The 20,310-nt window shown below is 50.0% G+C and overlaps 13 protein-coding genes across 13 annotated transcripts; 8 read left to right on the top strand and 5 right to left on the bottom strand.

The window, feature by feature from the left end:
• Positions 1-329: 329 nt before the first annotated feature.
• Positions 330-1,878, bottom strand: VTN49DRAFT_6857 (uncharacterized protein; the record flags this gene model as incomplete). The annotated part of the gene is made up of 2 exons (XM_069415061.1): positions 330-1,811; positions 1,864-1,878. 2 exons carry the CDS (start codon positions 1,876-1,878, stop codon positions 330-332), a joined length of 1,497 nt encoding a protein of 498 aa, XP_069264897.1.
• Positions 1,879-2,368: 490 nt separating this feature from the next.
• Positions 2,369-5,040, top strand: VTN49DRAFT_6856 (uncharacterized protein; the record flags this gene model as incomplete). Its single annotated transcript, XM_069415060.1, has 4 exons — positions 2,369-2,494; positions 2,546-2,842; positions 2,898-3,007; positions 3,057-5,040. The coding sequence occupies 4 exons, from the start codon at positions 2,369-2,371 to the stop codon at positions 5,038-5,040; spliced, it is 2,517 nt and encodes an 838-aa protein (XP_069264896.1).
• A 203-nt stretch (positions 5,041-5,243) lies between these two features.
• On the bottom strand, positions 5,244-5,885 carry VTN49DRAFT_6855 (uncharacterized protein; the record flags this gene model as incomplete). The annotated part of the gene is made up of 1 exon (XM_069415059.1): positions 5,244-5,885. One exon carries the CDS (start codon positions 5,883-5,885, stop codon positions 5,244-5,246), a length of 642 nt encoding a protein of 213 aa, XP_069264895.1.
• A 602-nt stretch (positions 5,886-6,487) lies between these two features.
• Positions 6,488-7,131, top strand: VTN49DRAFT_6854 (uncharacterized protein; the record flags this gene model as incomplete). Its single annotated transcript, XM_069415058.1, has 3 exons — positions 6,488-6,923; positions 6,979-7,036; positions 7,086-7,131. The coding sequence occupies 3 exons, from the start codon at positions 6,488-6,490 to the stop codon at positions 7,129-7,131; spliced, it is 540 nt and encodes a 179-aa protein (XP_069264894.1).
• Positions 7,132-7,305: 174 nt separating this feature from the next.
• On the top strand, positions 7,306-7,551 carry VTN49DRAFT_6853 (uncharacterized protein; the record flags this gene model as incomplete). Its single annotated transcript, XM_069415057.1, has 1 exon — positions 7,306-7,551. The coding sequence occupies one exon, from the start codon at positions 7,306-7,308 to the stop codon at positions 7,549-7,551; it is 246 nt and encodes an 81-aa protein (XP_069264893.1).
• Positions 7,552-7,662: 111 nt separating this feature from the next.
• VTN49DRAFT_6852 (uncharacterized protein) lies at positions 7,663-8,435 on the top strand (the record flags this gene model as incomplete). The annotated part of the gene is made up of 3 exons (XM_069415056.1): positions 7,663-7,860; positions 7,941-8,349; positions 8,413-8,435. The coding sequence occupies 3 exons, from the start codon at positions 7,663-7,665 to the stop codon at positions 8,433-8,435; spliced, it is 630 nt and encodes a 209-aa protein (XP_069264892.1).
• A 242-nt stretch (positions 8,436-8,677) lies between these two features.
• VTN49DRAFT_6851 (uncharacterized protein) lies at positions 8,678-10,123 on the bottom strand (the record flags this gene model as incomplete). The annotated part of the gene is made up of 3 exons (XM_069415055.1): positions 8,678-9,523; positions 9,578-9,667; positions 10,076-10,123. The coding sequence occupies 3 exons, from the start codon at positions 10,121-10,123 to the stop codon at positions 8,678-8,680; spliced, it is 984 nt and encodes a 327-aa protein (XP_069264891.1).
• A 281-nt stretch (positions 10,124-10,404) lies between these two features.
• Positions 10,405-11,383, top strand: VTN49DRAFT_6850 (uncharacterized protein; the record flags this gene model as incomplete). The annotated part of the gene is made up of 3 exons (XM_069415054.1): positions 10,405-10,539; positions 10,614-10,738; positions 10,789-11,383. 3 exons carry the CDS (start codon positions 10,405-10,407, stop codon positions 11,381-11,383), a joined length of 855 nt encoding a protein of 284 aa, XP_069264890.1.
• Positions 11,384-11,941: 558 nt separating this feature from the next.
• VTN49DRAFT_6849 (uncharacterized protein) lies at positions 11,942-12,586 on the top strand (the record flags this gene model as incomplete). Its single annotated transcript, XM_069415052.1, has 2 exons — positions 11,942-12,466; positions 12,521-12,586. 2 exons carry the CDS (start codon positions 11,942-11,944, stop codon positions 12,584-12,586), a joined length of 591 nt encoding a protein of 196 aa, XP_069264889.1.
• An 847-nt stretch (positions 12,587-13,433) lies between these two features.
• On the top strand, positions 13,434-14,138 carry VTN49DRAFT_6848 (uncharacterized protein; the record flags this gene model as incomplete). Its single annotated transcript, XM_069415051.1, has 5 exons — positions 13,434-13,468; positions 13,528-13,567; positions 13,643-13,672; positions 13,749-13,979; positions 14,037-14,138. The coding sequence occupies 5 exons, from the start codon at positions 13,434-13,436 to the stop codon at positions 14,136-14,138; spliced, it is 438 nt and encodes a 145-aa protein (XP_069264888.1).
• A 375-nt stretch (positions 14,139-14,513) lies between these two features.
• Positions 14,514-15,323, bottom strand: VTN49DRAFT_6847 (uncharacterized protein; the record flags this gene model as incomplete). Its single annotated transcript, XM_069415050.1, has 1 exon — positions 14,514-15,323. The coding sequence occupies one exon, from the start codon at positions 15,321-15,323 to the stop codon at positions 14,514-14,516; it is 810 nt and encodes a 269-aa protein (XP_069264887.1).
• Positions 15,324-15,903: 580 nt separating this feature from the next.
• VTN49DRAFT_6846 (uncharacterized protein) lies at positions 15,904-17,114 on the top strand (the record flags this gene model as incomplete). Its single annotated transcript, XM_069415049.1, has 2 exons — positions 15,904-15,924; positions 15,999-17,114. 2 exons carry the CDS (start codon positions 15,904-15,906, stop codon positions 17,112-17,114), a joined length of 1,137 nt encoding a protein of 378 aa, XP_069264886.1.
• Positions 17,115-17,227: 113 nt separating this feature from the next.
• VTN49DRAFT_6845 (uncharacterized protein) lies at positions 17,228-19,900 on the bottom strand (the record flags this gene model as incomplete). The annotated part of the gene is made up of 10 exons (XM_069415048.1): positions 17,228-17,435; positions 17,497-17,630; positions 17,690-17,743; positions 17,795-17,926; positions 17,973-18,009; positions 18,084-18,097; positions 18,154-18,239; positions 18,298-18,754; positions 18,808-19,317; positions 19,376-19,900. 10 exons carry the CDS (start codon positions 19,898-19,900, stop codon positions 17,228-17,230), a joined length of 2,157 nt encoding a protein of 718 aa, XP_069264885.1.
• Between the last annotated feature and the right edge of the window lie 410 nt (positions 19,901-20,310).

Raw genomic sequence — 20,310 nt, 5'->3', positions numbered from 1 at the left:
CCGGTAATGAAAATACCGCATGTGAATTGCGAATTGTAAAATAATTTGCAAATTTCGGAGCATCAGAAATAATGATGGATGGCACAGGGTATTCTTGAGATCAATTTCTAGTCCTGTTCATGTTAATAGTACCATCGTCTTCTGTATTGTACATATCAGACAATTCAAGGTCAACCATAACCCGGATATGCACTCTATGTACAGCGAGACCGAAATCAATGCCCATAACGCCACAGATGCTTTATCCACAGTCATCCGCGTATCATGTTTATGACCTTTCCCCGAAAAATGAAAAGAAAGACGAAGGTGGGATTGAGAGGGGAGATTGCTTAGGATTTCGTCTCCGTCTGCGTCTGCACTGCCTTCTTTGAATTGAGGTACTTGTCGCGTTTCTCACGGACATATCGCCATGTCCGGCTCAGACCAGCCGTCAATCCGCCCTTGATGCTTTGCACGGTACTGGGCCAACGGATGGTTCTCCGGATGGCTTCTTGCAGTTCCTCTTTCAAATGCTCGTCCGCGGCAATTCGCTGTTCAAATGGACCCCCCTGTCGACGATGAACTCTCTCCGGATCTTCATCTTTCGACTCTTCCATCATCCGCAAGAACTCCGCTCGCGGGATTTCGTATCGGGCCTGATACTGGAAGTACAACCGCTCACGGAATGCCTTGGGAAGTCGCCGCACCATATTTCCCCGCTTCACAGGATCCATATCCTGGTTCAACTTCACATTCGCCTCTGGATCGTCTATCCAGTCCGGCCGTGAACAGCGAGGATCATTGAAGGTGCAGTTAGGCAAGGTTTCGATCAATGGGGCATATAGCCGCCGGAAATAGTCCATTTGACTTGAGACGATGTTATTAACCTTGCGCGGATCTTCTGTTGGGAACCACATGCGCAAATCACCCATGTAGCTGATCCCGGCAATTGTACTGTACAGTTGGAATTCGGTGAACTCTTCCGGCAACAGGAGCAAAGCCAGGCGCAGTGCTGAAATCAGGTTCACCTGATTTGCCAGGCGCACACTGGGATGATCCCGGAGAATCTTGACCGGTTTTTGCAGACGACCTGCGAGATAAAGCGTGTTCCATTGGCTGAGATCTTTGCACAAAGTGTCGATATTGACCACGCCGTACTTGATCAGAGTTCCGTTTACGGTGACGAAAGGGTTGAAATACACCCCTGCGCCCCATCTATCTTGTACTTGACTGACCGCATAAGAACCCAATGATCCTAAGGCGGAATAGTGATCTCGATGTTGCGCCAAATTCAACGAGTGCCAATGTTGACTATGAGACACTCCAAATATGAAGTCAATCATCCTCCCCTTTCCTTGTTGCATATTCTGGATTGCCGTTGGAGGCGACGGGTGCGTGGAGGTGGGACTCGCCGGAGCGGATGTTTGCGAGAACACGCCTGACCCGTAGGCAAAGGCATATCTAATAGGAGCGCGGAACTGCCAGAGGATTTGGCGCAGTGCCTCCTTGAATTCTGCATTGATGATCAGGTGCTGGTTGACACCAAAGTCTCTCGACGGCAGCTGCGAGAAGTTGGAAATTGACAGGTCCGGTTCCTCATCCCAATCAGGTGCTCTCAATGATGACGCTGTAGAGAATTTTGCGGAGATGTCACGGTGCCGAACAGTTCGGCGGTGTACTCTCAAGTTTCCGAGGTGCGGTAATGATGCATTGTAAAAGGTACGTCGCTGGAATGGATATGTTGGGCAATACACGCAATGCCGAGAATGCGATAGTCTTGAAATACAAGTCTCTATAGCACGACCTCCGGGCCGACGTTGGCGAGGTAATGTCTGCACTCAACGGTCAGCCATATCCATTGCCGGACCTTCCATATGCGCTCACATTAAGTTGTTGCATATCGAATGTACAGGGCTGTAGTCGGACAATTGAATCGATCTACGGGCGCAAAAACGGATTGGACATGATGTGTATAACAACGAAATTAGATGCCCAGAGGTGCAAACAACGAAGATTCCGGGCCAATGTGCAGTACCGCAAGAGTACTGTACTCGTAGAATCGCCATGGAACACCCAGAGAATTTCCGGATGACGTTTCGGCGATCGGAAAATCTTCATTGCGAGCAGCAAGCCACAGGCGAAGCCACACCGAATATTACTTAATATAAACTCAGAAAGTCACGTGAGATTTTATCACGTGATAATTTCTCGGCGCGTTCCGTCACGCGCTCCCAAAACAATGGAGTAAACAAGCCGCAAGGGATTCCAAACAGACACTGCGCGCGTGTTGAAGAACAAAAAGTAACTTCTATGTTTTCTTCGTTCATGATCGAGTTTCTTCTTGCGCGCACAACTCACAACCATACAATTGACGCCAACGGGCGACGGAATGGAGACTTTTGCCGCTCGCCTTGCGAGCTTTGACACCGTCTTGTCAATTGGCAGGTCACGGTCGTCAAGCTCCAAGAGCAATCGCATTATCTCATGGCCACATAGCAAACCATCTCCGGCAGAGGTATTTTCGATACTCACTTACTTTTTGATCACGCTGACCGTTGCGGCGTAGTTGGCACATGCGGGATTCTATTACAAACCTTACGAGACAAATCCTGATAATACGATATGTTTTCTATGCGGCAGAGGCTTGGATGGTTGGGAAGAGGAGGACAATCCGATTGCGGAGCACTTGAAACATTCTCCAGACTGTGGCTGGGCGATCATGATGGATATTCAACAGCGTAGCTCTAATCCGGCTGAGATCCAAGATCCCACGAGTGATCGGATCGCCGAAGCAAGACGGGCTACTTTCATGGCAGGATGGCCGCATGAAGGGAAAAAAGGTTGGATTTGTCAATCCGATAAAGTAAGTGTTGACAGCGAGGAACACCGCATTTTGTCAAGGCTGACAGTGTAATCAGATGGTGGCCGCTGGATGGTACTTTTGTCCACACGAGGATAGTCCAGACTTGGCAGCCTGTGCGTACTGTAAGCTGTCTCTGGACGGCTGGGAGCCGACAGATGATCCTTTGTGAGTGCCATTGTATTTGACGTGTGAGGTCCCAAGCTGACGTGCCTAGTGAGGAACATTATCGCCGGTCTGCGGATTGCTCATTTTTCGTGTTCGCGCTTTCATCGCGCAAGTCGTCGAAGAGTTCGAGGTCCAAGAAGTCGCGCTCGTCAAAATCTTCTCGCCTATCCACTCAGTCGACTGCCTCAGTAGATTCGGAAGCAAGTTCCATCACCGAAGATACGCTGGATACGAGCATTTCATCTCAATCAACGGGGAAGTCTTCAAAGGGAAGCAAACGAGCTGCGACATCGAAGAGAAAGAAAACGAAAAAGGACGATTCGAGTGAAGCGAGCATTCAGATGGAACCAGAGACCCTGGAGGAAAGTAAATCAGCGGAAACCGTTAAGGCGACTCGAGCGACGCGAGGCAAAAAGCGAGCTAGTGAGGATGTCGTTGAATACGTCCCGGCGCAGACAATACAGGAGCCATCACCAGTTCCTGAAGGGCCGCCGCGGAAGAGACGAGCGACTCGATCGCAGAGCAGCGCTGTGAAAGAAATGGAAAGGGACAATGCAAAACAAGGTACCCCAGATGACACATCACTAGACGAGGACGTCCCACCTGCCAAACAAGCGAAGGGCCGCAGAGGCTCGAAGAGGAGCAGCATCGCGACGACGAACAGGACTACCGTTATTTCGACCGCAACAAAGGCTTCCCTTCGGAACCGTATACCTGATGACTCCGAGTTGGAAGAAGCCTTGGAGGCCGATCTTGAGCGTGACATGAGCGATGACGAGCCATTTGAATTTCAGTACAAGGATAGCAACGCAGAGAAGGCCCGCAAAGAATCTGTCTCGGCGTCAGTAGCATTGACAAGAGCGTCCCGTCCAGCTGAAAAGGAGGTGCAGAAGACTTACGATGCTCGAGAAAATGGTTTCGCCAGCGAGGAAGACCCAGACGTCGTGAAGTCGACGAAGATGAAAGCACGAAAACAGACAAGCAGGAAGGCCGCAACTAAGAAGTCCAAGAAAGACATCACACCTGAACCGGAATTGGGATCGAGACCTGAACCAGAGCCTGCGGAGGAACCTGAATTTGTGGATGATCATCAAGTAGACGATTACCAAGTGGACGAAACGCCCTCAGAGTCCAGAGCAGCCGCCATTGAGACTGAAGATGAGTTCGATGATAACTCCAATGAAGTGGCAGTTGCATCTCCACCCAAGGAAGAACCCGTTAAAAAACGTGCTCCTTCGAAAGCAAAGAAGCCCGCCAAAGCACCAGTCGAGGAGGATGTTGCTGCTTCCACTAGTCGGGGACATACTCCGATAGAATCTAAACCACGACTCACTAAGAAAACGAGCAAGCTTGGAGATGATTATGAGCAAAATATTGAACAAACGCCGTCCGATAACTCGAAGCGGTCGTCAGGTCGAGTGTCGAATGTTCCCCCTAAAACAGTGCAACGATACAGCGATATACCGCGGGAACAGCAACACACTCAAACTTTGCTGGAATCGATGGCGCAGAACAGGTCCCCCCAGTATCGGGCCGGAACAGCAAGGGTTCAAACTCAACCCGTGACAATACAGGAGACCACACCATCCCCATCACCGCAGTCCTCTGACGCCGAGAATCAACCACCGTCGTCAAGGCCATCTGCCACTAGGCCTCCGTTGATGTCCCCATCAAGGTCACAAACTGCTCGTGTACCTTTAGCAGCAAGCACACCAGCACAGTCACCATCCAAGCGGAGGCCAGATGCGGGACAACTAACAACCACCTTCCCATGGACACCAGTCGATGTCGACGAGCTCCTCTTCGGTGATTCTGGAGATAAGGAAAATAATGACCTTAACATTTTTTTTGACGGCGGAAAGGATGCCCTTAGCACTCCCGAAAAGAAGATGACCGTCGAAGAATGGATCAGGTTCAACGCAGAAAGGGCCGCAGAGCAATTACGACGCGAGTGTGAGCGGGTAGTTGGACTCTTTGAGAGAGAGGGAGGAAGGGCTATGAAGGCCTTGGAGGGCATCGAGTGTATTGACTAGAATATTTTCATTTGGGTGGTTTTGGCTAATATGTATATAGCATGAGTTGTTTTGCTTTGTATGGAGTTGGGGAATGGGGACTGCTTTTTGAACCTGGAAACTGAAAATCTAAAAAAACACCATAACGCCTTGGGTATATTAAGAGCTTATAATCCAATGAACCAGATCATGTCCAAAGAATCCCAGAACTGATGGAAAAGCCGTCACGAAATGATTCCCAGTCTGCCCTCCCAACCTTCGTTCTCTTCCTTCTTCATCGCTTGGCGCTTCTCTCTGCGCTTCCGTCTCCTCTCTTCCCGTTCTCTCGCTTCCTGTTCCTCACGATCCTTCAAACGAGCACCGACATCTAAATTCCAAGCCTTGCGCTCCTCCTCTTCCTCCTGCCTCTTCTTATGGGCTAGCCACCGTAGCCGATTTCGCACCTCCTCAAGGGTCGCCCGCTTAACCTCGCCACTCTGCCCGGTGGCGAACAAGTGCTGCTTGCTGTTCAGATGTTCCACGAGCTGGATATTGTCCTTGAACGTCAAGTCACAGTCCGGGCAGTAGAATCCAGCACCGCGACCACGTTTGCCGACGGCCGCCCCGGCAGGCACGATGGTGGTCTTGCCGATCATTGAGGCCACATCGAGCCGTTGCGCGCGGGCGTTCGTCTGCTCCAGCGAGCTATAATCCACGGGCGCATGCCATTTTTTCCCTAGGAGTTTGGCCTCGTATCGTGCTTTGGCTTCGGCTTTGGCCTTAGCCTCTTCCTCCGCAGCCTTGCGGGCATATTCTTCACGGTCCCAGGTTTTGCGGAAGTCGGTGTCTGATGCGGGTGTTCCGTAGGCGGACTTTCGGTTCGACATGCTTGGCAGTATGTCGATGAGATTTTGAATAGATAGACCGTGGTTGAAATATCGGTCGATTATTGTATTGGCTCGGTTCGAGATGACTTTTGCTGCTAAGAATATGAAGCTTTGGTACACGCAAAGCTGGGTGTTGCGAGGTTTCACTTGCTTTGCATATCAAGCTAGTAATTTTCAGGGAAAGTTTGAGCACAATTACTCCGACACCCAATGAGATAAGCCACAGGTTCGATAATCTTATCGTGATGACGTAATTTTTACGGCTTCTTACGGAACAGTTACAGTAACTAAACTAACTGATTGTGACTATCAAGCTAACTTTAGGCACGGGGATCTCTGGCGGGTCCCGCCCCATGGTCCCTCAGCTGCACCTGGAAGGACATCTGTCGCATTCTCATTTAGCAGCTCACGAGCTTGTAGAAGCAGAATCTCATTGGCACTTCGTGTTGAGGCTTTGCCTCGGAATGTCTTGGTGCCAGTCTGTGACTGCGAGCTCCAATGACCCTGTGCCATGCGATTTTGACCTTAAATAGCCGTCTTGCTGTCGATGTCTGTCGACCAGGCTGAACTGTTTCCTCGGTTCCTGCGCCATTCAGGTCAACATGGACAGCAATACGGAAAATACGGTCGCAGAAAGGCCGTCCCTGAATTTGATGGACCTACCCACAGAATTGCACCTTCACATCTCGTCGTATCTTCCATATCCAGACGCGCTGGCGCTGAAACACACCTGCCGTCACTTCTACTATCTCGTCTATACGGGTGTCCATTTGAAGATCGATTGGCTGGTCTCGAGATTTGAACGGAAGCTCGAGTGTCCTATGGAAAAATGCTCGTTCCGTACGGATGAACAGTTTTGCAATTGGCGAATTAGACGGATTATCGCCAGACGTAGGCGGCATCTTGAGTGCCGACCGGGAAAAGGGGGCTGCATGGTCATCGAGGGTAGGACATGCACGAGAGCCGTGATTCCCTGGTGGATCCGTAGGAACGAGAAGTTGACGATGTTTGGAAGAGGGAATGGATGGCGCGATGAAGGTCAGTTCTACTTGATCCTTGCCCCAAGTTCACAAAACCTAATTGACATCTTCAGTGTTATACATGGGCCTCCATTTCCTCCTGACATACGGGTTCTGGACCTTGATCTCAAGGTATGTGCCGCGGACGACCAGGTAGACCTCTGCTCAATGGACAGCACAGGCTGTTATCTGCGCGAAGGTTCGACTCAAATCACACAGTCCCATAGTAGTTTGGTGCAATCGGTCTCCATGCATATGGATTCAATCTATCGATTGAGCAATGCACTTGAATATATGCCGGGGGCTTAGATTGAGTCTCCTACAGCCGACGCATTCACTATAATCAGCATCGACACTGTTAGTGCTCCTCAAAACATGGAGGCACAACTGCGTGCTGGAACATGTTCTCGGCTAGGTTTCCACTGTTGATATTTTGCCGGAAATATTTTCAAAGCCGCGACGGTACATTAATGTTTACACCATGGAACGCGCGTCAACTGCATTTTTTGCGTGTTGATCTGACGTCATGTCTACGACACAGTCGAACAGATGATGGTGGGTCGTGGAATAATCCTGTTGCTCTGTTGATACTACTCTCACATGGATCATTGCATATACTTGATGACTGCTGTTATAATACTGGTTGAGAATTTTTAATATATAAGTTATACGAACAATCCTGCAAAACCCCCGGTGTTGAACTACAATATCATACGCATCTTATGTCAAGCCAGTGAACCGTTGAATAACCAGAAACAATGTCGACCACCATCAAAACGAGCGCCGGCACGCAGCCAATTGATCCCTACAAGGCAAAGAACTATGAGAATCCGCCTCTGAAGGAAAAAGTCGAGGACCTAGTCAGGTTCATCGAAAGCACGAAATACGGAATGATGACCACCAAAGCATCTGACAGCGATCTGTTGTCCTCGCGATGTATGTCGTTGGCGGCCACGGTACTGCACCACAAGTTCCTTGCGTATATTTTTCAAATAAATTCCGGACTCATACTGATTCTGATCACCGGATTTGATAGGAGCACGGTGGAATCGACCTCATCTTCCACACCAACCTCTTCTCCGGCAAAACGGCGGACCTCAACATCCATCCAACAGAGGTTAACATGTCCTTCCTGGACATAGTGTCCGGATCATGGGCATCGGTGTCTGGCACGGCGAGTCTTTTGTCTGATCCGGCCATTGTTCACAAGTACTACACGCCGGCTCTCCAGGCATGGTTGGGTGACCTAGGTGATGGGGTTCATGACGGCGGCCCCGACGATCCGCGTATCGGCGTGATAAGGCTGGAGGCCAAGTTCGTGACCTACGCGCTCTCCAAGAAGGGAATTATCAGCAAGGCTGTTGAGACGGGAAAGGCGGTGGCCAAGGGCGAGGCACCCTCGATCAGCAGGTTGCGCGAGATCACGGAGGAGGAGTTGGCTCAATGTACGTTTGAACTCTTCATTTCGGGAAATGGTGAGAAAGCAACTCTTGGCTGATCAGTTCCAGGGCGTCAATCACATCCAGAGTAGAGATGTGGTCCTATATCAGCATTGTTTCGAATGCCTCTTGGTCGATGCCAAAGAACAGATCAATGGATTGTTCCTAGTAACATGGCTGGTGATATCCTACCGTGAACTTCTCTTAGACAAACTGTCTGGGTATCTAAATGGATGAAATAAAAAAAAAAAAAAATACTCCAAAACCTCCATTAGCCAAAGACGTCATCATAACCAAAACAGCCCAGGGATAGAATCATATATCGATTATAAGATCAGATCAACCGCAGCGGGAACCGTCCCGGTGCACGGCCATCGTGAAGAAGCATTGCGTTCGACTTTTGCGTGGTCGCCTGCAGCTTGCGATAGGCTTCGCGGATATGTCGCGGCTCGACAGGCGTGCGGCCTTCTTCCGGCGGGTCGAACAGGCCCGTCTCACGCTTTCGTTTTTTCGAGTTGTCCCCATTGCCATTCTCAGAGCCACCTCGACCCTTCTTCTCACGATCCTCTCGTTCTTTGACTTTCAGAGCCTCTTCTGTCAAGGTTTGAACAATCTCGAAGGTAAGGAAACCGAGAATATCCACAATGTCATCGTTAGGTTTGGACTCCGTAATAACGCCAAATCCGGCCCATTCGCGGAATCGCTTGCTCTTGCGGAAGGTAAAGGACGCTTGTCGACAATCAGACCAAAAGACGTATTCTTCCTTAGTCATGTTCTTGGTCCTCTCATCCGCCGTTGCCAGACGTTGTAGCGTCGCATAGTTTTGCTCCTCTTCTTCCTCATCCTCCTCGTCTTCTCGCTCCGGTACTTGAACAGAGTAGAAGCTGTTAACATCCCATGCTAGACCAACTTTAGCTCTCTTCGTCTTCGGCTTCGCAGCAACATCTTGAGGGCCAGCAACAACCGCCCCCGCCAGCGGATCATCAGCCGCCGCAAAGTCAGTTGCATCGGCACCAGCCTTGTCATCAGAATCCTTTACGTTCTTTCTCACATCCTTCCAGGAGAGGAATGTGCGGAGCCGGGAAACCTTGGCCTTATCATGGCGGATCAAGAAGATAAGATCGTCGGTAGAGATAGAACGATTGCCTCGCCGATTAGCAAGTGCAGTACTTCGAATGAGCTTCCTCTGCATTAGCGCTCATTTGTGGAACCGTGATGAGTGCTGGCAACCAACCATTTCAATAACTTGCTGTCGGACAATCTCTTCGATTAATGTGGTTGTTTCTGTCGATGGCTCGGCCGTTTCGCCTGAGACGAACATCATCTGTCGACAGATTCCAATCGTTAGCCTCTTTCTGAACAGCTCATTGGCCACGTCGTTCTCTCGCTTCGCTGCAGAGACACCCTTGTGTTTGCGTCCAGCAGAAGAGTCCGGTTTCAGTCGGGCCATGATGTCCCGGGTTTAAACAGGAGTAAGAAAGCCGTGTTCAACATGAAGGGTGTTGGACTCCCATGAACGAGCAGTGAATGCAGCCAACCGAGTGAATGGACCAGGAGCATATTCACCACACAGTAGCTTCAACAATAGTCGGAATGACAGGATTCAGAAATCCCAAGTGAAAACAGACAAACTTCGGCTCGAGACTTTGAAGTCCACATATTGACCATGAGGGAATGCGCCTTATCAAATAGGGGTACTGCATTGGTGTCTGGCAAAGTGAATAAGTCGTACCTGTTGGATTTCTTGCCGGTACTTGGGAAATCGGTCGCTGGTCGCCATGGTGCCGACTTCGAATATTGATGCCAATTATACATAGAAAGAATAGCTAGAAATCAAGAGGAGCTTCCGTTTAGATGATGAAGAGGAGTAGCCGTTGAGATGCCCTAAGAGCGCCGCCGCGGAGGACGGCCCATCCGAAAGCACTGCGGAAGAATGTTGTTCCGAAGTGCTCCAGGAATTGTACGAAAAACCCACTGCGATCTTCTCCAGGTTCGCATCAACTGGTAAATAGAATCCAGCAAGCACGAATTCCAAGCACATAGCTTCGGGAGGGATTCAAAATGCTGTATCTCATTGGGCTGGGTCTTGCCGACGAAAAGGACATCTCTGTCCGTGGCTTGGAGGTGGTCAAGAATGCAGAGCGGGTTTACCTGGAAGCATACACGAGCATTTTGCTAGTGGACAAGGAGAAACTTGTGCGTGATCTGTGACTTGATAGAAATGATGCACTCAAATTCATGGTGCTAATTGCATTCATGCCCGACAGTAGGAATCTTTCTATGGCCGGCCAGTTATCGTCGCCGACCGTGAGATGGTGGAAAACCGCAGCGATGACATCCTAGCTGGAGCAAAGGATGTAGATGTTGCTTTCCTCGTTGTTGGGGATCCATTTGGGTACGCCTTGCGGCCCGGGATTTGTTTCTTGCATTCTAACCCGTTAGCAGTGCTACGACCCATACAGACCTCGTCTTGCGAGCGCGAGAGCTGGACATCCCGACGAAAACCATCCCCAATGCCTCCATAATGTCTGCCATAGGTTGCACTGGGTTGCAGCTGTACAATTTTGGCCAGACAGTAAGCATGGTGTTTTTCACCGAGACATGGAAACCATCTTCATACTATGACCGCATCAGGGAGAACGTAAAGTTGGGTCTTCATACGCTGGTGCTTCTTGATATCAAGGTCAAGGAGCCGTCATTAGAGGCTCTCGCTCGTGGAAAGATTGTCTACGAACCTCCTCGATACATGACAGTAGCTCAGTGCGCTAGTCAAATGCTCGAGACGGAGGAAGAAAGGCAAGAGGGTGTCTACGGGCCAGACAGTCTTGCAATCGGCGCTGCACGAGTTGGCGCACCTGACCAGAAGCTTGTCGCAGGGACTCTCCAGGAGCTGACAACCGTTGATATGGGACCACCGTTGCATAGTATGGTTCTTGTGGGAAAACGAGCACATGATTTGGAGAGAGATTATGTGCGGCAGTTCGCCTTGAACAAGGTCACTTTCGATGCAGCATGGGCAAAGGGATATGGCACGTCCTAAGATAGATATGGTGCAATATTGAATCTAGAGATATCATCGAGAACAGGAACTCGCCCCGCAAGCGACATGCCTAGTTCAGTTGCTGCAGCCAACAACCGGATATGCTCGACTCTAAGCACGCTTTACTCCAAACAGACTTGCATGGCCATTGTAGCGAGTTGCGATCAGTTCTCTTCACATGCTAATGATTAGGATACCGATGTTCCATCAATTGTCCGTAAACTACGTGTAGTCGATATGCATCCTCCCTGAAATGGCTTCAATCAGGAATCGCTGACTAAGCCTTTAGCTTCCGCTGTCGCACGGAGTCTGGCCAATCAGCTTCACGATCTTTTGCACTTCAGGGATGCACGGTAGAATTGAACAGCGCCCATGCTGTACTCCGTACTCATCCTCAGATGACATTGGGAGGAAAATAGGGACTGGCCACAGGGGCAAGAACAAAGAGAAGCGCTAGTCATGGCTGGAGCCTGATGACATCTTGAATCAAGGATCTAAGTCGGCTCATTCGCGAACTGTCCCAAACGCTAGCTTTCTGAACGGCCAATTCCATCAACAATGGTTGTCTACAAGATCCATGGTTTCCGCTGGGTGCGCGCGAAGCTCCCAATGAGTATTTTGGTCTATGTCGTCCGCAACAACATCGATGATGCAGCGGCCGAGTATATCCAGGAACCAACAACCACACGTGTGCTGCTCGAATCGTTCCAGGAAAAATTCCCAGACATCATGGCCCATCTGCCTGAACTTCATCTCCTGGAGCAGTATGACCCGGAAGATCTCAGTGATGCCGCCGTGAGCCAACCGTATGCCTTCGTTGCGGATCGCGTTGAAATATTACCTGACGATGCGCGGCCGAAAGACGGTCTACATGCGCCCATTGATCCTCCTCCGGACGTGACAATTTCTCAAGAGGTTGTGGATGCTCTTGCGCGCCTACGGGACGTGATAGGGGAACCAGAAGAGAAGATTGGTTGGTGGCTCGTTTACAACGGAGATCCGGTACGATTTCACTCTGATGATGAGGAGGGATACGACAGCGAGGGCGGCGAATCGCGCTCGGTCACGTCAGAAGAGCCTTCTGTAAGTGTATATCCTCTAACAACCTACATGCTTAACTATGCTGATGAGTTGCAGCCTGAGCCAACGACGATTCAGACATTGAGAAGGAAGATTTCATCGTGGTTCGTCGGCGAGCAGTAGAAAATGTCAGCATCTAAACTGCGGAGTATTAGCGTTATGCAGAAAATGCCACTTAATTCAGGGAACGTTGCTGAGTTTGTTGCACCGGAACAATTCTTTGTAGCTACATCGCAGGGAAACGCGTTCGGACTCAGCAATCTGAATATGTCTTTATTCGGCGCTTTTAGAGTATGAACATGCACTACAAGCTAGGTTCAGCTTCCTCGGATGCGGCGTCGGCCACCGAATTTTGACGGCAAGGATCCCGTAAATGCAAACGCAGACCTGAATCAGGGTAACTTGACCCTTCTCACAATCACCTCAAATCTTATGCATGGAGTCGTACAATACAATACGGGGACACTCAGTGCACACAGCCTCGTTCACATGGGGCACAAATACATTATCACACACAACGCTGGTGCGGTGAAATGCGAGAATGTGGAACGCTCAACAGTGGCGTGTAGTCTGGTAGTTACCAAAGTTATTCAAGCAGGACAACTGCTTATAAGGCTTGCCATTTTCGTCAAAGGTAGGTACTAATCAACTATTAAGTAACTAAGTTCTAGCTTTGCATGAAAAAATGCAAGAAAATTCAGTTTTTGCAGAAAATTAGTGAGCAGCTGTAGCTTTGAACTAGCGGGGGTGTTCTCCACACCCGGACATCGTCCCTGGCTCCGGTTCGAGGCCCTGAGCTGCGACGGGAGACTACAGTACTTGCTGCAGCTCGGTGCGGACTAGCGGAAGATAATCACAACATTTCCGCTGCAGAATCGCTCTGCCCATTTTACAAACCGCGTGGAGAGCGGCTCATCCGAGGCTGACAGGGGACTGATGCGACGCTTGCTCCTTTGTGACTTTTGACGGGATGGTGCTCTCATTCATCCTCGTTCAGAATCGCCAGTGCGTGCCCATCGCAGAGAATATTACCAGCATCGGACTAATGCAAAGCATTGCGACAGAGGCAAGACGCGTCTGGCCAAGTGGTATGCACCATATAGTGTGAGTAATCTGACCGGTTGCTTCGAGTAGACAATATCTTCGGAATACTAATGGAGGCTGCTTCTTGACGTTTAGGATGATGAGAAAGTGAAACTCAAGGGCGAGGTTCGTCTACGAGACATATCGATTCCTGTCTGTCCGTTGTCCGAACCGACACGATGCTGATACGTTGGATGATCAGGTGCACCGGCTCGTCGCGCCTCGCGATCAAAAATATCAGTCCAACTTCGTCGAGTTCAAGCGCAGCACCAAGATTGTCTACCGACGATACGCAGGCCTCTTTTTCTGTGCATGCGTGGACGCCAACGATAACGAACTAGCATATCTCGAGGCAATACACTTCTTCGTGGAGGTTCTCGATCAGTTCTTTGGAAATGTATGCGAGCTGGATCTAGTGTTTAATTTCTATAAGGTACGATTAATCCGCTTGGGTTGGATCATTTGGAGGCTGACGAGTGACTCCTTCCAGGTCTATGCCATTCTCGATGAGGTGTTTCTCGCCGGCGAGATCGAAGAGACGAGTAAACAGGTGGTGTTGACGCGACTGGAACATTTGGACAAGTTGGAGTGAAGAGTATGACCTGTATTGAATAAATATAATTGCTTTCTGTTGCCATGGCTATGCATACGGTTGTCGATGTTGTCTCCCTGTTGTTCTTTGGTGGTCTGAATGGCACAATTAGGGCATAGAGAGCAGGACTGTGCTCGTCACCTCTTTTGAAATACCGTTTTCACATTTCCGAAGAAGCTTCCAGCATGGCTTTCCATGCTGATTGGCCAAATGCTCCGTACAACATATATGCATGTGTTGCCAAAAGATGCTGTGCTATTTACAGTAGATATGGGACAAAAGCCAGGCAGCCATCCCACAGACTCCCATGATTGAAGCTTTCATGCAGAAAACGTAAACCATAACAGGAAGATACGTGCTAGACACCCAAATTCCTCACGAAAGACCTTTTCGTTCTAAAGCTCGTAATAACCATCGAAGCCTATATTCTTTCCTCCCTGAACGCAACGCCAAATATGTGTCACAAATAACTGGGTCCTGGAAGAGATCCAATATTGGTTCCAACCTCTCGTAGCGAACGACTCCATTCTCCTTCCACTCATCCGGCAGCAGGTCATCCGCTTCTTGAAGAATACTCTCGATAGCAGATCTGACTGGAGAGCGTGTACTATTATTCATCTCAAACAGTAGTTGACGCAATTCCGCCACTGTCTCTGGTAGTATCCCAGTCCGCTGCTGCGATTTCTGGGGCTGTTGTGGCTGTTCAGCAACAACGGGCTCAGGCGACGGCGGCGCTACTGGTGCAGAGGGGGGTGGTTGGCCGGCTGAACCACCTCCTAAATCCCCAAGGCCTGTCGCAAAAGCCCCGTTTTTGTATTCCACTTTTCTGTTATCCAACAGATCCTCCATCATCGTTCGAAAATCAGGGCCTCGATCCCGAAAGACCGCCAACTGTGGATTATTCCGGAAGTATTCGTCCATGATGGCGCGGTCAGTGACGAATGTTTCCTTATCAGCATCCCAGGTCCAGTCAGAAGCCTGGGCGCGATGCTTCACCCAGAGTTTCCAGAACTGCTTCTTCTTTCTCCATCGGTTCTCGCAATGCTTTTTTTCGATTGGCTGATTTGTGGCAGCCTGTACCGCTGTGACCACCTCATCCCACCCGGGGGCCTTGAAATTCCCTTTGTCAGACTCAAAGCCATTCCTCTTCGCAAACAAAAGCCCGTTAAGAAGCGCGTAATCCATTGGTTTCGTCCAGACTGTCCGACCGTAACTATTGACTGTCATTGGGTTTGTCTGGCCTCCAGCCGGGCTACCTGTATCAGAAGAGTAATCAGGTTGGGCGTGATAACCGTTCATTTTTGCCTGTTGAGAGGGTGTCTTCGATGTTATTCTTGGCCAGGTTATTATCACGGCTCCGGCGAGGATGACCACCTGCCTGTCCTTGCGATGAGACAATCTCTTGCGCGTTTACCGCGCAGTGTGATTGTGTATCTCAAGCCTGTTGGGAAGGTACTGTATCAAAATCCATCAATAAGTGTGTGAATATGGAGTACAACTCTCAATCAATGCATGATGAGCACCAGCGATCTTCGCTGCACGACTCTGAGTGTTTTCCGGCTCGCGCGTGTCCAGACCATGCTCAAGTTGGGGCACCTGGAACCGATAAGATAAGAGATAAGATAAGAGATAAGATAAACGATAAGATAGGAACGTGCCGGCGCGACCCCTCGGTCCGCCCCAAACCAACAAATGGAGATGCCCTTCAGGAACGAGTCTAAGAAACTTGGTAGCAGGCAGCTGAACGAGCGTCAAGCTGTTGAAAATGCCTCCTTCATCGCATACGGTGGGTTTGCATGGAATTGCAACGTCTTGTCTTCTCCGCCTGCCCGCTGACGCTTAACACCAAACCCAATCCAGACCAGGCTCCAATCGACGCTACGCCTCCTCATCCCACGTCTTCGTCTCCTCCAGAAGAAAGACAATGCAGCGTCGGTAGCACAACGGCGCGAGCTAGCGCAACTTCTCGAGAATGGCCGCGAGGCCTCGGCGCGTATCCGCGTCGAGAATGTGATCGCCACGGATATCGCGGTGGAAGTGATGGAGATGGTGGAATTGTATTGCGAGCTTTTGCTCGCACGGGCGGCGGTGTTGGATCAGCTGGCATTTTCCGAGAAGGGTATTCGTGCAAGGCATAAAGCGAAGGAAGCCGTCAAGGCTATGGAAGGTGCAGGAGGCAAACAAGGCTCGACTGGGGCCAGTCAGGATGGAACAAGTGGCAGCGGTGGGCTTGGTTTGTTTTCGCGGTTTGGTCGCTCGTCGGGTGCTGGCCAGGCTACACCAGCGCAAAAACAAACCGAGGGAGAACAGCTCGTTGATGAAGAAGAGGATACCTATCTAGATCCTGGCCTTGATGAAGCTGCCGCTGCCATTTTCTACTCCTGGCAGCGGTTCCCGCGCGAAGTTCGTGAATTGACTACGCTACGTGCGCTGCTGATAGAACGCTGGGGGAAGGACTTTGCTACATTGGCGCAGGAAAACAAGGCCGCCGTAAAGGTTCCTGAACGACTTGTCAAACGGCTGCGAGTGAAGCCGCCATCTCCGGAATTGGTTGAGAGCTATCTCCGCGAGATCGCAAAAGCCTATGGCGTTGCCTGGCCACCGACAGAGGAGAACATCAGCGAAAACATCCCCGATCCAGTCGAGACCCCTCCGCCAGAGTATACAGACACCGCAGGGCCGGGCCAGACGACAAGTTCAGGCGATCCAATCGACCAGAAAGGCACCTCAGGAGTTGACGAGCTTGCGCTGGCCACTCCACCACGAGATATCGGTCCACACGATGCCTCGGGAAGGAGCCCCGTGAGTGTTGCCCCGCCGAAACCGAGCAGCGACAATCCGAATCCTCGAGTGCGTGTGCCCGGGGAAGACGAAAGCAAGGCAAGTCCGGTAAGACCGGTACAACCGCGCAGATCTAGCACCGGGATACCAGATGTAGATGAATTAGCAAAGCGGTTCGCGGCGTTGAAACGGTAATTCGTACTTTCGCGGGACTGCACACAGACATTGGTTGTTCGATCCAAATCTGCCTCCTTATGTACTTTTCTATCATCTTTATCTACTCGTACAAGTTATCGCTATTGACAAAGTCACTTTTGCTGCTTGCTCTCCATCTTCTCCAGTTCACGGTCGATCTTCTTGAAGCTCCAACTCTTCCAGAAAGGCGGATACAAGAACGGACGTAAATCGAACCGATTATCGTCCGGTGAGTAGTCATTGCAATGCAGCGCGGGCGTCAACGTCGTCATCTTATGCCGGTTGATAGCATAGTAGTGGAAGAAGCGCTTCACTTTCTCCCTGTTGACTCCAAGTAAGCTTCAAAATCATTGTGCAGATTCGGTGGGACAGAAAAACGTACGCAATCTGTCGCGGTTCCAGGACTGGATTGTGGTCGTTTGATTCACGCTTGCGCTTGTTTCCCCATTCGTGCACTAGGCGCTGGAACATGCCGTATGGTCCTAGTTGGTTGACTTTTCGGAGGCGACCAAATGTCTATCGTCGCGAGTTAGCTCGAGTTAGTTTGCACAGGGGTCTTTGAGCGTTTAACTCACCGTGAGCTCATCATAGGTCATTCCCATATCTGCTTCATCGGACTGGACATAGGTCTACGGAAATAGTTAGCAACAAGGCTTGACAATGGGTAAAAAGAAGCAAACCTCGGTAATGGGTTCCAATTCCGCGGTCGGCACAGCAGTAAGGAAGCCATGGAGGCAAGGCAAATTGAAGTTTGTCTCCGCCCACGCAATGAAGCGCTTCAAATCGGCCTTGTCAATACTACCAATCGGGTTCTGTGGTTGTAAGTATGTGCCCACAAGCAAAATGAAAGAAACTTACTATGTCTGCGCTCGAGCAGTCGTATTTGGTCAAATATCTAAGCAGTTGTTAGTACGGTCGCGAAATGTATGCTACGGCCCACAAAAAACAAGCTGAGCCTATAATACGTACCCGCGCAATGATTCCTAAGTGAGAAGAAGTCAGTCCCATACCATCTAGCTAGATCAAGGGAACTACATACCCCAACATTGGCCGATCCCAGAACCAATAGACCGCCTCCTCCAGGGCGTCCTCGAGTGGTAGGCAGAAGTTGAGCGAATGAGTAAGCTGGCCGATTGTATCAACTCGCATTGCCAATGACTGATACAAGGATTGCTCGACTTACCTGTCACCATCCTGGACCGTGCTTGGATATTCTGCAGGGTAATATTCTCGGCTATGGAGCCACCATGAACCTTGAACTTGGGTTCAAAGTTCAGTGATTTCACGAGAAGATTGCGCTGTGCTTCAAAGACTTCGTCAATATCCAAGTTGACATGGTACGAACCGATCGCCTCGGCAAGTTCCTTTGCTCTTCCGCGTGTTTCTGCCGAACTCTGCTTGGACATTCCCATGTAGATAGTATGGAATATCTGATTGCACAGTTCCTGTGGCGTCTCGGGTAGCTTCCCTTGCCCATATGCAGCAAGCCGTTTGACGTCCTCAATCACCTGACTGTTTCCAGCCTTGATCGCATCGATAACCATCCGGCACATACCAAACACGATCGTGGCGGTCGCACACGAGTCTATTCCACCAGAGAGAGGAACAAGATAGCCGGCCGTGCCGCTTCTTCGAAGATACTGTGGAAACGGAATCAGCGCTGTTGTTGGGAGGAAGCAATGGTAACACGTACGTCCCACAAGTAGGCTCCAGAACAGAGCGCAATTTCCTCTTCAGGAGAGTAATATCGAGGCTCAATAGGAATACTGGGTCCACGCTCAAGGTTGAGATCATCTTCTGCCGAACTCAGTTCAAAGGATGTCTGGATGCGGTGATATTTGGCAGTGGAGGTGGCAGCTTGGAGATTTCTAGAAATCATGGAACGATGGGCCCGAACCTCCTCCAAGTCAACAGTAGCGGTAACTACCTCGACATCTTGGAGACTGAACTGCGAGCCTTGAGCGACGATTTTTCCGTTAACCAGAATCATAGCAGATCCATCGTAATAGAGGCGATCTCCATCACAGCCTTGCTGGTTGGCATAAAGATAAATGCCGCCATTCTTCTTCGTCGCTTCCATAATCAGCTGCAGCCGAGTCTCTAGTTTTCGCAGCGTAAAGTGAGATCCGCTGCTATTGGTAAAAACTTCAACGCCATCCAAACTCATGGGACCATGGGGCGCCCCGGGTGTGAACAGTTCTTCCTAATCACACTCAGTACACGTCTAATTCTAGGATATAGTGATATGAGCAAGGTCTTACGCAAGTCTCTGCGCCGATGCAAGTGTCCGCAGTTGAGATAACTGCATCTCCAAACGTTACATGGGTCGCGCCCTGCAGTTTTTGAATCATTCGAGGAAGCTGGAATTGCTCGTGGTGTCGAGGATGCATCCAGGGAGTGAAATACCTCATCTCCCGATAATTCCCATCGTTTGCCAACCACATTTTTGGCCGAATCAGAAGAATCTTGCCATTGAGGCAGATGACTCGGCAGTTATACCGCACATTGCGATGCTGGACGGGCATTCCAATGTCAAGCAAAATGTCGTAGCAAGACTCTTCCTTCAAAATCCTCTCCAACATTTCCCAGCAATGCAGGTACAAGTCCTGCTCCAAAAGATGGTCGAGGCAGCCATAGCCACAAATCTCCAGTTCTGGCCCTACTCTGAGTTTCGCGCCGGCCTCTTTGGCCTTGTGAATACTCTCGATGATGCGCTTAGTATTCCCTTCAAAGTCTAGCGCCCATTGATTCAGATTGCATGTCGCAACCGTGGCCAGGTGACCCATTTTGGTTCCAGCAAAGAATTTCTTTTTCCGAGGCCAGCTTCTATGTTCAATATGAGTGCTCGTGGGGTTTATCAGCACCTGGACTATCGCAGTGGATGATATCAATGTGTCACGTGAATCCGATTACACTAAACCATGTATGTACTAGTTAACCTAGTGTACATGACATTTAGCCTATTTAGGATAGCAACGACCAGGTACCGTGTTGATGTCTCCCCTCTTCGTCAACCTTGATGAAGCATGATGCGAAATTGCCTACGGAGTACTATCTTCTATTCTTCTTCCTAACGCGGTACTCATCTGTTCCGCCAGTGAGCAAGACAACCTTTGTATGCGGCCACAGGGCCAATCTCTCTAGGCATGTACTGGTGGCCACTGGAGGACTGAGAAATGATATCAGTTTTGAGAAA

This window comes from Thermomyces lanuginosus, assembly GCF_041956635.1.
Source record: "Thermomyces lanuginosus strain ATCC 200065 unplaced genomic scaffold VTN49scaffold_42, whole genome shotgun sequence".
In the NCBI taxonomy this organism is placed as follows: domain Eukaryota; kingdom Fungi; phylum Ascomycota; class Eurotiomycetes; order Eurotiales; family Trichocomaceae; genus Thermomyces; species Thermomyces lanuginosus.
The sequence above is the reverse complement of the archived record's forward strand: the minus strand, read 5'-3'. Positions and strand labels throughout refer to the sequence as shown.